Consider the following 15,998-nt stretch of genomic DNA (forward strand, 5'->3'; position numbering starts at 1 on the left):
ACTGCTTAAAATTTAAGTAACATATACAGGGAGTACGCAAAAAGCCAAAAATTCAATTAGGAAATATGTTTAAGTTTATACAAAATCTCTTAAGCTTCTGATACAAATGGTTATATCTATCTATACTCTTTTTTTAATATGAACTTATTTAAGAATTATTCCCTTGGGTGTATTAAACCTGTTTTACATTTACCAAATTTTGACATAATAAAATTCTAGAAATTGTAACAATTCTCTATATTTATTGCTAGAAAATTAGGAAACCAACATAAAATCTGCATATCTATTGTTCTATTGTCTCCAATTTATATATTACGTGTAGTGTAATAAATAACCTGATCAATTTATTGGGCCAAGCAGGTTTCAAAAACCAATAAATTGGTAAATTTATTGTATAAGTAATTGTATTGTACAATGCAATACCTAAATACAGTGCGTCCAAGATAAGGTTGGGATAGCATTAGGATCTAGTAAACGGTAAGAGATACGGGATGGCTCAAATTAGAAAAAGTTGTGTTTTTTTATACCTAACAATATACCGTTTAGAAAGTTTTAAAATTCCGGGTAGTTCCGAAAATATCGACGTTTCGTCTTCGCTGCTATTTTTAATGCAAAATCTAAATTCATTTTTAATTCTGAATTAGATGATATTACTATTGTAATCGATAAAAAAGGTTTTTAGCTTGTTTTAGCTATCATTTTAGATTTTTCCTGAGTACGGCTCTGAACGCTTTCAAAATATCTATTGGAGAAAGTCATAACAGTATAAAAGTCAGTGCAGCACAAATTATCCAACAATTTTTTTAATAAATAATTTTAAAAATAATAATACGAATTTATGAAAGAATTTATTATTTCTAATTAGTATTGCTAATAGTAGTAAAACAAATTGTTGGATATATTGTGCTGTATTGGCTTTTATACTATTATGATTTCCTCCAATAGATATTCTGAAAGCGTTCAGGGCCGTACTCAGGAAGAATTTTAAATGATAGCTAAAACAAGCTAAAAACATTTTAAATTCCAATAGTAATATCATCTAAATCAGAATTAAAAATGACTAGATTTTGTCATAAAAATAGCAGCCACGTATTTAAAAAAAATAACCTGATGATGGCCCCTCGATGACGAAACGTCGGCAATGTAAATATGCAATTTACTTTAAAATTCGTTTTCAAATAGCCAGAAAAAAATAAAACGATTTTGCAACATTTCGGGATTTTCTGGATATCTCCGGAATTACCCGGAATTTTAGAACTTTCTAAACGGCATATTGTTAAGTACAAAAAAAAACACAACTTTTTTCTAATTAGGCCAACCTGTATCTCTTACCGTTTCCTATAATGCTAATGCTATCTCATCCTTATTTTGGCCAATCTGTATATTGAATCATCTTAAATGTATTGATTGTGAGTTAAAAATTGGAAAATGTAAAACAGGTTTTGATAATATAATTAATTTGAAATTACTTTTATTAATTGAAACCAACTTAGTGACAAGTCACATACGTAAATCGATAATTTTAAATTTTACATAAATATGAATTTTATGTTTTCAGCTAGAAGTGCAGACTAAAACGACTATTTTACGAAATTATTATAGGCATTTATTTTCATAAACCGTTTTTGTATCGAGAATGAAAAGGAACATTAGCATGCACCACATCCATGAGAAATACAAAACTCGAATTAAAATTTGTAGCAGGTTCGTTTGTAAATGAAACGAGTGTAAACTGTAAAAAACGATTATGACGTATTTCCTTTAGTTTCGTAAAACAAAAACAAACATTCCTACCACGTCAGCTATTAACGATGTGCATCATTAACTTTAGCTACCTTGTTCTGAAAATAGATACCATTAGCCGATTTTAAAAAATCATACTTACAAGGCGAAACCTCACAAAATACGTATAAATAAAATATAATCTAAAATGAACATAAATTGTTATCTTTGTTGCACTGCTGTCTATAAATTAACTCTGAAGTGGCTGAACAGTGAACTTTCGATTGTTCCAAAATAACAGGGCTGCAAAGATTCAGGCCAATTCTCACTTGGCAGTGTGTTGCGTCATTTTGCTGCGAAGCCCTTCATGATTTCCATGTGATAGCGCATCACATCAGCAGTACAATGCGTCTTGTCACAATTATTGACACTGGCTCGTATGAATATAAATGGAGCACTTGTTCAAAGTATGTGCTAAGTAGTAAAATCATCAACTTCTACTGAAAGGTCGAATAAAAGGAAGACTTTCAATTCATTTGAACAATGAAATGATTTTACTCCATAGCATCTTAACTTCCGGGAAGCAAATGTTCTGCTTCTCAAACATCATCTTATTGTATACAGGAGTTCATCTTGCTCTTGGTCTAACGGTAATAAAACTCTATCGTTTAGATTCGTTTGTTAGCAGCCGTAGCAGAGTTGTCTATGGTTGAACAATTTTCGAGCTAGTTCTCTTTACCAGAAATTCTGCACACTGGAGATTAAATCTCCTGGCCGGTATTTACATTAGCTGTGTCGACTGGTTCAGGTCATCTGGTATATACACAATTCGAAGTCACTTGGCTGTTTTAAAGTTGTGAACATACGAAATGTAATTCAATAAAACTAGATCCAAAAACAGATTTTGTGTTTAGAAGTAGATTCTAACAAGTATTTTATTAATGGCAAGAAGCTAGAAAAATTCTCTAATAAGCAAGAATCTAGTTTTAATTTTTTTCTCACTTAGCATGTCTGTCATAAAATTATGATAGTTATACCATAAGTGTTAAACATTGTGAATTAAGTAGCAAATAATATTTGTAGAAATGATATTCATCATTAAATTTATCCGAAGTTTCTAATAAAATATAGATATCTCATCAAATTTTGGCATATAGCATTTTATTTTCTGAAATACTAATAATACCTTTCTATTTTTTAATTTGTTATTGGAATTACAATGAAATGTTGACAGCAAAAAGACATTAGATGTCACATCTATCTTATTCATCGTACTCTTTGAAAACAAATGGTAAACAAGAATATGCGTCAGAAAATGAATATAATTATAGAAAACTTTTTTTGTTTTGTTGTAGTAAAAATATATTTGTATTTAGAAAGATATATACGATCTTATTTAAGAAAATAACAGCAAATTCCCCATATTACAGAAAAATAACGCCTTCTAAAAGTTTCTATTGGAAACTCAGGAAGTGAAAAAAGTAAGTAAAATTTTTCAACCGTGATAGGGATAATGGCGGCAAACCTATTTTAGAAGACCAGATATAATTTTTAATTAATGATATTGTAAGAAACAACTACTGCTACTCTGCGGACTACAGTTTCGTCCAGCATTGAAATACACCCGCAATATCCAGCAAACGGCTAAGATTGTCAACAAACTTACCAAGGATAGAGCGGATGTTTATCTAGCGACATCTTTTCCGTATGGATGAGTTATAGTCTACAGAGTATGGTATATCTTAATTGTCACTACATTTTTTGTAGCTACATCCAAATAGCTAAATCTCTCGCCGATTGCCTGTGGCATACTGGTGAGAATAATTTCGAAACCTGTGTAAGTCTGTTGATAGCAGACGTAATTCAGTACTAAGTCGAGCTGTAATCCGCTGAGTAGTTGTTTCCCATGTTATAGTTAGTCCGAAGAACAAATTAGTCTCTGTCAGTAGCTCCAGTAGGCATTGAGTATTAGACAATTAAGAACTACGTAGGTAATATCTTACCCACACTGTAGAGTTTGTGAAGTTGAAAAATGTATAAGATCGATCATGATTGCGACATATCACTTGTAACTCCAACTGAAATATGATTCAGATTTCAGCTTACGGTTTTTTTTAATAAGCTTTCTTACATTTTCTAGGAATAAATTTATTTTTAAGTTTTCACTGAAACAATAAATAGGTCTCTCTCTGCCACCAGATCCAGTAGGCATTGAGTGCAGTGACAATTAAAACCTACTTTATAGGTTATATCTCACCAATCCTGAACATAGAAGTTTTATGGAGTTGAAAGTTTTATATGATGATTATTGATAGAAATTAGCATATCTTTTGTATTTCCAACTAAGATATTATTGTCTGTTATTTTTTGAGAAGCCTTTACATATTTTTTTTGGTACACTTTTCACTGAAACAATAAATTGTACTTTTTTACTGTATTCATCGAAATCTGTTTTTTCTAATGTTTCCGAAGGTAATATAAAAAATGTTGACTTATTTACTGTATTTTCCAAGTAGATTTCGTGATGTAACAAAGTTTTATTGTATTGAATAAAGGATGAAAACTCATTATAACCCTACATATCCGTCTTGGACCGGAGAGAACTGGTTCATCAACTTCATTTGGGCAATAGTATCGTATGACCAGTTCTATGAATATTGAATAGATTCCACGTAACGCCTATCTTAATCGCCGTTCTCCTGCACACACAAACTTGGTAGTCAAATTGATCGAAATAGATGACGGAACGGAAACTATTTGAAATATCCGCACATATTTTAAAACACATTCCTATAATTTAAAACATAAAAGTATCATCATTGCGCGTTATGAATTCTTATCTTCAAGCGTTTATGCTAGTAAATTGGAACTGGTACTTAATATAAATTATTTAATATACAGTTAAAGCCACTATTGATTAATATTTATAGACCGTAAACTAGATATATTTTTTATCTCGCCAACAATAAACAGGTTTCCTTTTCGAAATAGGACGGTAAGTATTTTTTGGCTTGCTGTACATTTTAATTAATTTCTTATAAAATAAATTGTTTAATTTCGTTTCTTCCACATTAGCCCATAGGATCTCGGAACCATGAGGTTCTCCACAACTTCTCTGGGGAGTTCCGCGACTTCAAAATTTAGAAATTAACATTATCGATACTATAAAATTAAAAAAAATTTATACTCTTAAAACTTTTTATTTTTATAAGTACACGCGTATAAATAACTATAAAAGCTTAACGTACGTAGCGACAAAAACAACGTATCGCAATGCGCTTAATGCAGAGTTTGAAATCCGATTGCAACTTAACGACAATAACACCTGATTTCAACATATTATGTAAAAATATTCAAGCACATCCCAGTCATTGATTATACATACCATTTACTTTTTTTTTAATTCAAAAAATATTTACTTTAAAACTTAAACTTTAAAACTCTTATTTTAATTTTTACATAATGAAATATTTATTTTGTTAATCGTAGTATTTATAAATATAGTACTTTTAGATGTGGGGGTTCCTAAAAAAAATCGAAATGTTTTCTAGTTTCCGCAAGTCGTAAAAGTTTGAAGACCACTGGTCTAGATTATGCGTATACACATAGAGCTTTTAGCAAATGAAAAAATATAACATTTTACTGATAACAGTCACTCATTCCCATTTTATTTATTGGCCTTCAGTGACAATTCTGATTATTATAAAGATAATTGCGGCGGTATTAATAATAGAGCCTAATTTGGCTAATCCACCCAGTTATTTGTAAATATTTATAATTTCTTTTGAAAAGAAATAGTATAGTCTTTGGTTTTATAAGCTTATTGTTATAATATGTATTAAGTATTGCGTTATATATTCTAACATAAAAACGCTGCCACCAATATTTTCCCTTAAATAAGTTATTTTGACCACTTTTTGTTAATTTTTAATTTTTTGTTAACTAATTGTAAGAAAATTAATAACTAAAGAGTTATAACTATTAAATATACCGCAATGAGGTGATCTTATTGATTGTGAGTATAGTTGTTAAAAGGTCTCCACGAAGCGAAATAATTTTAGCATCTTTTTTTTAAACAATTATCCGACTTTGAACAAATTTATAGTAAATTAAAAATGGTCCTATTTGTTGAAAAATCTATGAAAAATATTTTCTCAATGGATTTTTTTTTATTCAAGTGCCTAAATATTACGATACGATAATGTTTTGAAATTTTTATATTAACATTTAATATAATAAAAAATTATGTCTTCGGTTTCGCGGCACCGTACGACGATAAAAGCCCTATTTTCAACATTAAATTAAAAGTATAAATAATGACTATAGAGATTCGGGAGTTGGATCATTTTTTTAGGAAATTTCCTCATTTAGGATTTTTTTTTCAAATTGACGTTAATATTTTCGAATTATTTGCAAAAAAACGAACCACTTTTCTTAATCTTTATTTATTTATAACTTTTGCAATTGTTTATGTGAGAATACGATTTTTATGCACATTTTTCTAGACGTCATCGTCATCCTAAATCGAAAAACCATCCCTTAAAAATGGTAAATCCTTTGGAAGTACACATTAGCAGTGTTCTTAAATCATTTTCAATAGGAATTATGAAATTCAAAAATTTCCGCATTAATGTTAATCGATTTTTTATGTCGCACTATTATCTGAATTTATCTTCTTATCAGATATAATTTATTTTCAAATACACATTTGTTTATGAAGAACCGTTTATTTTCTCGTAACGAACTAAACCACCATATAAAGATTATCAGCTTGGCTTCCTAATTTAACTTCTTTTGATTATGAAATCATTCAAGAATGGCTTATGAGCTTTTGAGTAATTGCTAGGAAAAACGGTAGCATAGAACTATCTAGTTTAATACAGGGTGCTCCTAAATTAGAAAAAGTAAGAGCACTTTTTTATATAGTAATTTTTTCCAAGAACAAACAGTCATGGAGGTAATTAAACCCATTCAAAGAGGGATGATGGATTTTTTATGATATTAATCGAATTAATTGAACCGTTTATTAAAAAATCCGGTTCGTAACATAAACTATGAAATGGGAGTAAAACTGCTAGGAACTTTCTATTACCAATAATGAAGTAATATTTTTTATTCTTATTTCAGGTCATCAACATTCAGTGAGCACTGAAGACATGCAGGAGCTGAGCAACACTGAAGACCAGGTGCAGGAACTTCAGCTAGAGTTCCTGGATGACGTCCACCAAGCTAACATGTTGCATTCGTTAAACATGATGAGAAAGAACCGGCATTTCTGTGATGTCATTCTTCACGTATGTGCCTGACTGTACAACCAACATATTTTACAAGTTCCAGATAATCATGGCGATTTTAATAATAATAAAAGATATTGCATTTGAAAAGCCAATCTACCCATACATAATGATTGTGATTATCTGAAACATTGTTAAAATTGTTTTGTTTACGGTCAGTTACACTACTGGGCAGCTCTCAAAATCATCATATTTGAATTTAAATGACCAGTAGTGAGTAGATTTTAAGTCCTTTTAAAGTAGTAATGTAGTTGTGTTACAAAAAACCTGGTGCTCCAACAGAATTATATTAGTTTATATTTAAAATGTATTTTCAAATTTTCAATTGTGTGTACTAATGTGAGTTTATTGGTGCAGTGGGTTATTAACATTTTCTTGCAGAAAATCTGATTTTTAGACCAAAATTAGGTAAAAAATTTTTCATTATTATTATACCGTTCTTTTCTGTAGAAAGGACGTTTTAATTTTTTCTGTTTTACAGAACATTACATGAAGTTAGGTGATGGTAATCTTATTTTTTTTTATTTTTTCTTTTTACTTCAGTGAAAATAAATCCGTAAACATGATAATTTTGAGCACAATTCCTTTACAATTGTTTTATTGTCGGTTTTGTTTCTCATATAGGCTGGTAATTTGGAAATACACGCCCATCGGGCTGTATTGGCGAGTGCTTCACCCTACCTCTTTGAACTGTTTACAACGGATCAAGATCAGAAAAGACCTGAGAATTCCCTCACATATAAGCTAAATGGTGGTTTCGATACAAGTGCGTTGCAGGTTCTAATCGATTATGCCTACACTGCAAAACTAATTGTTCCGTATTCTGAGGTAGGCAAATGTTCGTAACTCGTTATCTTACACCTAAAATACAATTAACTTATAGGTTAAGACTGTATTTTTGGTGGCCAACAGTTTGAAAATGGAACGAGTTACTAGAATTTGCGCTCAGCATTTAATAAAGCATCTGTCTGTTGATAATTGCATTGAAATCCGATCTCTGCCTGGCATTGCCAGAAATAAGGAATTCATTCAGCAAGTTGATGCATTTATCGGCAATGAGGTAAGAAGTAACCAGAAATCATTGTACACTATTACAGTTTTCAATATTCGTTTCAGTTTTCACAAATAAGCAAAACCAACAACGTTTTAAATCTCTATTGTGCTCGAATAGAAGTTCTCAATCAGTCTCGAGAGGAAATGTCCCTCGTGAACGAGAGCTCCTTATGCAGGCTAGTCCTAGAGTGGATTAAAAGACAAGTAAGCGAAGATAATCTAAACATGTCGGCTCTCTCTGAAAAAACATTCATGTTGTACCTTGCAATCGACAATTCCCTTCAAGATTGCTCTAGTCTCCCCTCCGGCGACATAAGCGATACTGAAATTGTACAAGACTACAAGAAACTTTCTCTGAAGGACAAACAAAGCAACACCAAACCCAAGAGGAAGGTGTTAGGTCAACCATCGAAACCGAGAGTGTTGATATATAACAGAGAAATCGGGGAGGAATTGGAGAGCGAGGTTGAACCAGACTGGAACCTAATAGCCTCAAATAGTGTCGGGGAACACAGCTTCTTGGCTCTCGTGACTCTGGGTGGCAAGTTGGCCACACTTTCCATACAATTAAGGTACGAGAGAAAATAACGTTTTAAAGCGAAGCAGTTTCCAATTGCCTCTATATACTTTTTAGACTGAATACTCCAACTACACCTTCCCCCATACAAACTCCAATAAATAGCAGGCCGGCTAGCGAGGAAAAACCCGATCTCTATTGTGCAGTTGCGAATATGTCTTCTCAAAGATGTGCTGTTGGCTGTGGAAACTTTCTTAACACCCTTATTGTCTGTGGTAAGTAACTAGAACTTCCTGCTAGTTTAAAAATTAAATTGCTCCTAATTTTGAACATTAGTATTTATTTTGTTTTGTTTTTTTTTTATCTATTTTTATATTTTTTACCAATGTTGTTTTGAAAATTTCCTGCCACTTAGCCATACCAATAAAAAAAAAAACAATTTTAAGGCCAGTCCTTATTTCCTCATCATCAATATAGGAACTTTGAATAGGTTTTAGCTGTTTTCCAACAGATGGCGCTACCAGAACTGCAAAAGTGTAGTTTAACATGGTAACGCACCTCCTACTTGCCTGAAATTCAGTGTATACTATTTTGCCGAAGTGTAAACAACTTTTTTTCATAAAGTTAAACATGTCAAATTTCATGCAGAAAAGAGTATTTGCGGAGAATTTTACTGCACTATTTTATTCAAAAGAATACTGCTAATGCCGAAGCTTATAGAATTCTTGTCGAGATTACAGCAACTATGAACTGTTGCAAACAACTTGCAGAAATTGGTTTAGATGGTTCAAAAATAATGATTTTGTACAGTACAGTATTGGGGGTTATGAAGGCTTGTAAAAAATGTAATAAAATTTCCAGGGTCATATTTAAAAAATGAAGCTGATGATGGGCCTGGAGAGACGAAACGTTACATATAAAAATTAATTAAGCCATTTGATAGAGGGCCATAAAGTTGGTATGAGAAAATGTTTTTCTTTTGTCAATATCACCTCGGACAAGGCTGAAATGAAACAAAAACGGATTTCCAAAATTTCGTTTTTTTTCAAATATTTCGAAAATTGATCATGTTAGCCTTGATTTTTTAGAGGCATAATATTGGTCCCCTGATTATACAACTTTACCCCCATTTAAGCTACTTCGTATCTCTTACCATTTCCGAGATCCCTGTATCCGCGACCCTTTTCAAGTGAGTGAAGATGTTTACCTATTTATTATTCGCAACGGGCTCCAAAACTGTTGTTTCCCTCTAGATATGTCTCTGCTCTTTTCAATGGCAAAAGTATTGTATACTTGAATGATCACACCCAATCAGAGTCACGTACATTAAATTCTTCCATGTTTTCAAAATAAACTTGGTCCATCGCAGACCTAGTATATATAAGATCGATACTTTAAACTGTAATTTGATAACTGACAGAAGTTGAGTCTGAAGTTTGTTAATATGAGAATTTACAGAGAGGTTAGGTGCCTAAATGAGTCCATAAGATACTGCCGTGCTAAAACTTTTTAATTTTTTTATTTTTCATTGGCTGCTGCAATCAAGGCGAGTGAAGTCATATGCCTTAAATTTTTAAACTATGAATTTTCTTTAATATTCTCTGGACAAAATATTGAAAAAAAAAACTGTAGACTTAATTTGTCCAGTACTGATGGTAGATTGAAATAGTAGTATTAATTTACAAATTATTTTTTCCTACCAGGCGGTTACGACAGAACCGAGTGTCTCCGATCCGTTGACCAGTACATTCCAGAAACGAACACTTGGCAAAGTCTGCCTCCTATGAGGGAAAGTAGGGGTCGTTTTAAAATTGCCGTGCTCGGCGACAAAGTTTATGCCATTGGGGGCAGTAACGGCACCACTGAACTGGATTCGGTAGAGATGCTAGATTTGGCTGCAGGAAAGTGGGTGAAGATGCCAAGACTGTCCTTGGCTAGGAGTAATATGGGAGTGTGCACTATGGACGGGTTAGTTTATTGTATAGGTGGGTGGAATGGACAAGTGGGAATTAAGCAAAGTGAAGTTTTTGATCCTGAGACTGCTACGTGGTCCCCTATTGCACCACTTCATACAGGTAAATACTTTTAATAATAAACCAAACAAAAAAATATATTTTATAAACGCTTCTAATTAGGAACTTTTTTCTTAGTTTTCGATTATGAATCTGTAGCGATAGCACGTTTTTTAAAACTACATCATATTTCTAAAATATTAAGAAAATATTCGGTAGAAACTTTTATATTTTATGTTCAGGTCGGTATCAGGCTGGCGTGGCTGCCTACAACAAATTGGTCTACGCCATTGGAGGCTGCGATGCTTGGAATTGCTTAAATTCGGTAGAGGTGTACAATCCCGAAGAAAACAATTGGCAGCCCTCGAAATCCATCATCACGGCTAGGAGGGGGTGCGGCGTTGCAGTATTTAATAACAAACTATACGTTGTTGGAGGTTCAGACGGCTCTCATTCTCTAAGTTCTACTGAAATTTTTGACGAACAGACCCAGACATGGAATGTCGGTCCGAGCATGACAACTCCTAGGGCTAACGTGGAAGTGGCCGTGGTGGGAGACCGGTTGTATGCCGTTGGCGGATTCTCAGGTATTTTTAAGCATTCTTATCCTAATTCGCACATATCATTTCAGTGATGGGCATTTTTTTGTCAGTTAATGAGTCGATACTAAATCTAAACTAAAGATTGAATGATTGAATATTAGTTTCGTATCTAATCCCGGGTGGGGCCATTTATCTTCACAGAGAGACAAAATAATATCTCGGTTGGACTCGATTATTCCGAAAAAACTTTCAGACACGAATTTCAATTGAAAAACGAAAAAAACACATTTCTTATTATTTTTTTGATTTAACCCATATTTTGGTCATAAAAAAAACAAAAAAAGAAACAAGAATCGAGATAACGGATTACCTTGTTGGGATCACTTTTTTTTAAATGTTCATACAAAAGTTATAGGGTGAAAAATGGGCTATCTTGACATGACCTTGAAAATGACCTTGACTTCAAGGTCGTTTGAAGATCAAATTCAAAATTTTAAATGGGACCCTCTTTTGACCTCGGAAGTTTTAAATGTTTCATACAAAAGTTGTAGGGTGAAAAAGGGGCTATCTGGACATGATCTTGAAAATTACCTTGATTTCAAGGTCATTTGAAGATCAAATTCAAAATTTTAAATGGACCTTCTTTTTTGACCTCGGAAATTACAAAAGCGGGGAGTTTTACAATAAGATATGAACTTAATAAGATATGTTTTCGGTGAAATGTAGAATTTCTTCAGATTTCTGAAGATTTTTATGATTTGCTGAAGTATGTAGGAGCAATTCAAGGTCAAGCTCATTTTCAAGGTCATGTCAAGGTAGCACAATCTTTTTTTAAAAAGTGATCCCAACAAGATATTCCGCTGTCTCAACAATCTTGTTTTTTTTTTTTGTTTTTTATGGTCAAAATAAACTTAAATCGAAAAAATAATAGCGAAAAATATTTTTTTCGTTTTTCAATAGAAATCAGTGGTAAAAAATGGGCGTTTCCATTAAAAAAAATCAACTTCCGGTCTAAAAACACCACTTCCGGTCTATACCGAAAGTCGTAATAGGGACCTTTCAAAGGCCTCCTCCCTACAAACTTTGTCTGAAATTTTTTTCGAAATGATAATCAAGTTCAACCGAGATATTATTTTGTCTCAAGATAAATGCCCCTCCCGGTATATCTGTATTTATTTGAATAGATAAATAAAATACATTAACATTATCTGTATCTATATTGCTCATTCGTGATTATTCTGTACAGGGTGATTCATAATTCTCATTTCATGTGAAGATTGCTTTTTATATTTCGGGTATAGACTGTGTGTAACTTTATTGCTTTTCAAAATATTCTCCAACAAAATCAGTACACTTTTGCATACATTTGAACCAATTTTTAAAGCAATTTTTCCATTCCAATTGAGGTACTTCTAAAACTTGAATTTAGAATGCATCAACCGCTTCTTCAAACATTTATTTTCCATGTGCGGAAATGAAAAGTCATTGGGTGCCAAATCAGGGCAGATGACTCATCAATTCGACTTTTTCAGTTCAAAAATGTCTCTTGTTTGAGTTGATGTGTGAGAGCTCTATCTTGGTGGAGAATAATGCATCTTCAGTGGTTGGTTTCCCTCATTTTTCTGAGGACTTCTGGCAAATAAATGTCCAACCATTGTACTAATGGTACAATTGCCACATGTCTGATTTTTCTAAAAAAAGATAGGCGACAATTTACTTAAAAGTGCTCCGTGCACGGACAACCTTTGATGGATTTAGCTCATCTTGAAAGACCCATACAGTCGACTGCTGTTTACTTTCGGACTCATTCGCATAAATCCATGATGTAACCTGCTACGATGTAATAGACATGTTTTAAAGCACCACGATCGTATATCTTAAGTATTTATTTCGACCAATCGACTACATCCAGTATTAAATTCTGTATACCACTGATATACAGTGGTTTTTCATGGTGCTTCTTCGCCAAAAGTTGAATTAAGTTTATATATGCACTGTTGTTGAAATCTTCTTCTTTTTCTTTTCTGGTGGTTGGTACCATGTCACCACAGCCTAATTAGGCCTATTGTGTGTCCCACTATTAGTCCTATTCAGCAAGTAGTTTTGTCCTTTTGATAAAGTCCAAAAGCTTCCTTGCTGACACTTCTCTATGTTCCTTGGGTTCCAAATAAGGTGACCTCAGGAGCATCATTCCACTACGTGCAAATCCCGGGCACTCGTCCAGGATATGCAGAGACTGGACTGTCTACAAGCTTTAGCTTGTGTAGATGTTTTCTAAAGTGACAGTGTCCCGTTATGAGCCTCGTCACTCTCCTGAGCTGGATTTCATTCAAGCTCAGTAAATCGTTTGCTCTTTCCTTCGAAGGATACTCCATGAGCTCCTTAGAATGGCTATGTCCAGGCCTTGAAGTCCAGTATTTCCTATGTTCTGCCTCAGTCCATTTGCCCAGACCTCGCCGTTGTTGAAATAATCCACGTCGAAAGTTGTAAAAAATAATTACACGGAAATGTTCACGACTTAATTATATTTTTTGGCCAAAATGAATTTTTCATGTTACTGTAAACAACAGAAATAGCGCCTGTACGTCAAACCGTTCCGAGTAAGCATAATGACAAAAAGTTGAACTTTACAATAGGGACGTTGTTGTCAGATAGCCGCACCAGGATCGTCCATTCCCAAAATATAAAAGGCAACAATCGTAGTATCTGTGTCTAATTGCTTATTTATGAGGAACTGTGACTTCTTTGCTATTAAAGTGTTTCAGTGGGATAAAATGTAGTATTTGTAAAATGACTTGCGGAATCAAAATATGAGACAAAAACAACTTAAAATGTATTTAAAAAGATAGACCCAAAAACCAATTTTACAAGTTTCAGGTAGTATTTTTTAATACTTGTAAATGTAACTATGTATTTGAGCTTGATCGGCGTAATAGGTTATTTTGTAGAATGTCTAGAAAAACCACTTTAAAATTTATATAGGTACAATTTTTTAAAAAATAGCCTCACCCTTAATTAGTGATGCCTGCTGCATACATTACGCAATCGGCTTCTTCAAATGTATAGTCTTCTTCTAATCTTGCATTCCTAATGGCCACCCTGTGCTCCTTAGAAGCTTCCGTGATGTGTTTATCGGCAACTTTACGCTTGACACGCTAGCGCATCCCTACTCTTGTCGCAGTTTTCAACATGTACTCGAATTTTCCAACCTAAATAATGATCTCTATAGTATTTTTACGTATATTTATGACAGGAATCTGCAGTATTTTGAAAATCTATTTTTTTTTTGAAAAAAGATTCCAAAATAATGCCTCAAACACTTTTCTGTAAAAATCTGCAAATACAAGTATTTTATTCCAACTTTTTTGGTGACATTGATATTATTTTTTACTGGCACATGTATCTCCAATTTTATTTAGATTAGTTGTGAATTACCCTGTATATGACAAATATAAAATAACTTCCATGACTGTAATTTAAAAAGAGCAGAACATTTTTTTCATATTAGTATTTGTCACTCGCTGTCCTTTTTGGGATTATTTATCAGAGTATGTAAAACATTTTTTGCAGGTAAAACATTCTTAAACACCATCGAGTACTTGGACTCCAAGTCTAACGAATGGACTACTTTCGTACCAAAAGGAAGTTGTGACTCTCTGATAAAGCGAAAACCTCGAAGCCGCAGAAATTCGAGGAAAAGCGTATCAGAGGAGAAAAAGTCTGTGAACACTCCGGAGGAGATAACGGAGATAGCTACGCAAGCTTTAGAAATCGGGACCACACAACACGGGACCGTGGAGATATCATAACCATTCGGTTGTGTGCTGATATAGGTGTTATTTATGTATTGCTCTAGATCGTAAGGTATAACAATAAAATTTAAATCAAGTATTATATCCATGTTATGCTGGAGTAGTTTCGGCGTCACCATTTCATCTTTGACTCTGAATTTTAAGTACGTCAACAAACAATTTGGTGGCCATGTAATTTAAAAATAAACATTCTTTGTTTTGTTAAAATTAGTTGATTGAATTAAGCAGAAAGGAATTTAAACTAGTAGTTTTTCTTAAAATATTAACACTTGGCAATAATTGATGTAATAATTTATTAATGGAGACATGAAGTCGGTGGGCAAATATATTTGCTTTTAAGATGCAGACGAGTTGAAAATGAAAAATGAGCCAATGTGTAATAAAGTACTAAGCCTTATTTTTTAATTTAGCTCATTTGCCCACCAATCAAACTTGACGTGCTACTAATATAATTTTTTTTGATACAAACATTGAAATTGTTTATTTTACATTTCAACGCATTAACAATTAATATTTTCTATTTATAATTATCGTAATTGTATGTAATAAAATTAATTATTACAAAGAATTTAAAAAATTGTATCGCTGCAACGAGAGAAATTTTGATTAAAATCTTTTTTATCAATTTCATAGATTTTCTGCAAAAGATACAAGAATTTTTATTAGATATTTTGTAGGGTAACATTCCTATTGAAAAAAAGACAGTAAAAAGCTTCGAATATAATTAAAAATTTATAGGAGATTGGAAGTTTTATTTGCCATTTTTTAAATACAAATATAAATCTGTAAAGATTGTTGCAAAATTAATCAGGAACGGAAATGGGGCCGAGGGAAAAATTTTATGTAGACACGAAAATTAGGCACGGAGTATTAACAACAATGAGGAGTCTCTCAAGATTAAACTTTTCTAAAGTTGTGTGGGTGCCTGATGCCACCCGGACCGGTCTAACAGTTGCAAGGACAAAAAACAGACACAGGACGCAACAGGGTTCCAGAAAAGGTTCACGGCAGATTGGCGCCAAGAACCAGATACCTACGAACGACTG

The 15,998-nt window shown here is 32.9% G+C and overlaps 1 protein-coding gene across 2 annotated transcripts in view; it reads left to right on the plus strand.

Annotated features, from left to right (window-relative positions):
* The window catches only part of LOC108908675 (influenza virus NS1A-binding protein), a 38,738-nt gene extending 23,704 nt beyond the window's left edge, over positions 1–15,034 (plus strand). For both annotated transcript variants that reach the window (XM_018712789.1, XM_018712790.1), the window contains 8 exons: positions 6,850–7,016; positions 7,641–7,844; positions 7,900–8,076; positions 8,133–8,641; positions 8,704–8,861; positions 10,290–10,661; positions 10,841–11,185; positions 14,711–15,034. In XM_018712789.1, coding sequence (XP_018568305.1) covers positions 6,850–7,016; positions 7,641–7,844; positions 7,900–8,076; positions 8,133–8,641; positions 8,704–8,861; positions 10,290–10,661; positions 10,841–11,185; positions 14,711–14,949 — 2,171 coding nt within the window. In that variant the 3' untranslated portion in view covers positions 14,950–15,034. The remainder of the gene's footprint in view (positions 1–6,849; positions 7,017–7,640; positions 7,845–7,899; positions 8,077–8,132; positions 8,642–8,703; positions 8,862–10,289; positions 10,662–10,840; positions 11,186–14,710) is intronic.
* The last annotated feature ends 964 nt before the right edge of the window (positions 15,035–15,998 follow it).

The sequence above is a fragment of the Anoplophora glabripennis genome, unplaced genomic scaffold, assembly GCF_000390285.2.
Source record: "Anoplophora glabripennis isolate ALB-LARVAE unplaced genomic scaffold, Agla_2.0 scaffold162, whole genome shotgun sequence".
In the NCBI taxonomy this organism is placed as follows: Eukaryota; Metazoa; Arthropoda; class Insecta; order Coleoptera; family Cerambycidae; genus Anoplophora; species Anoplophora glabripennis.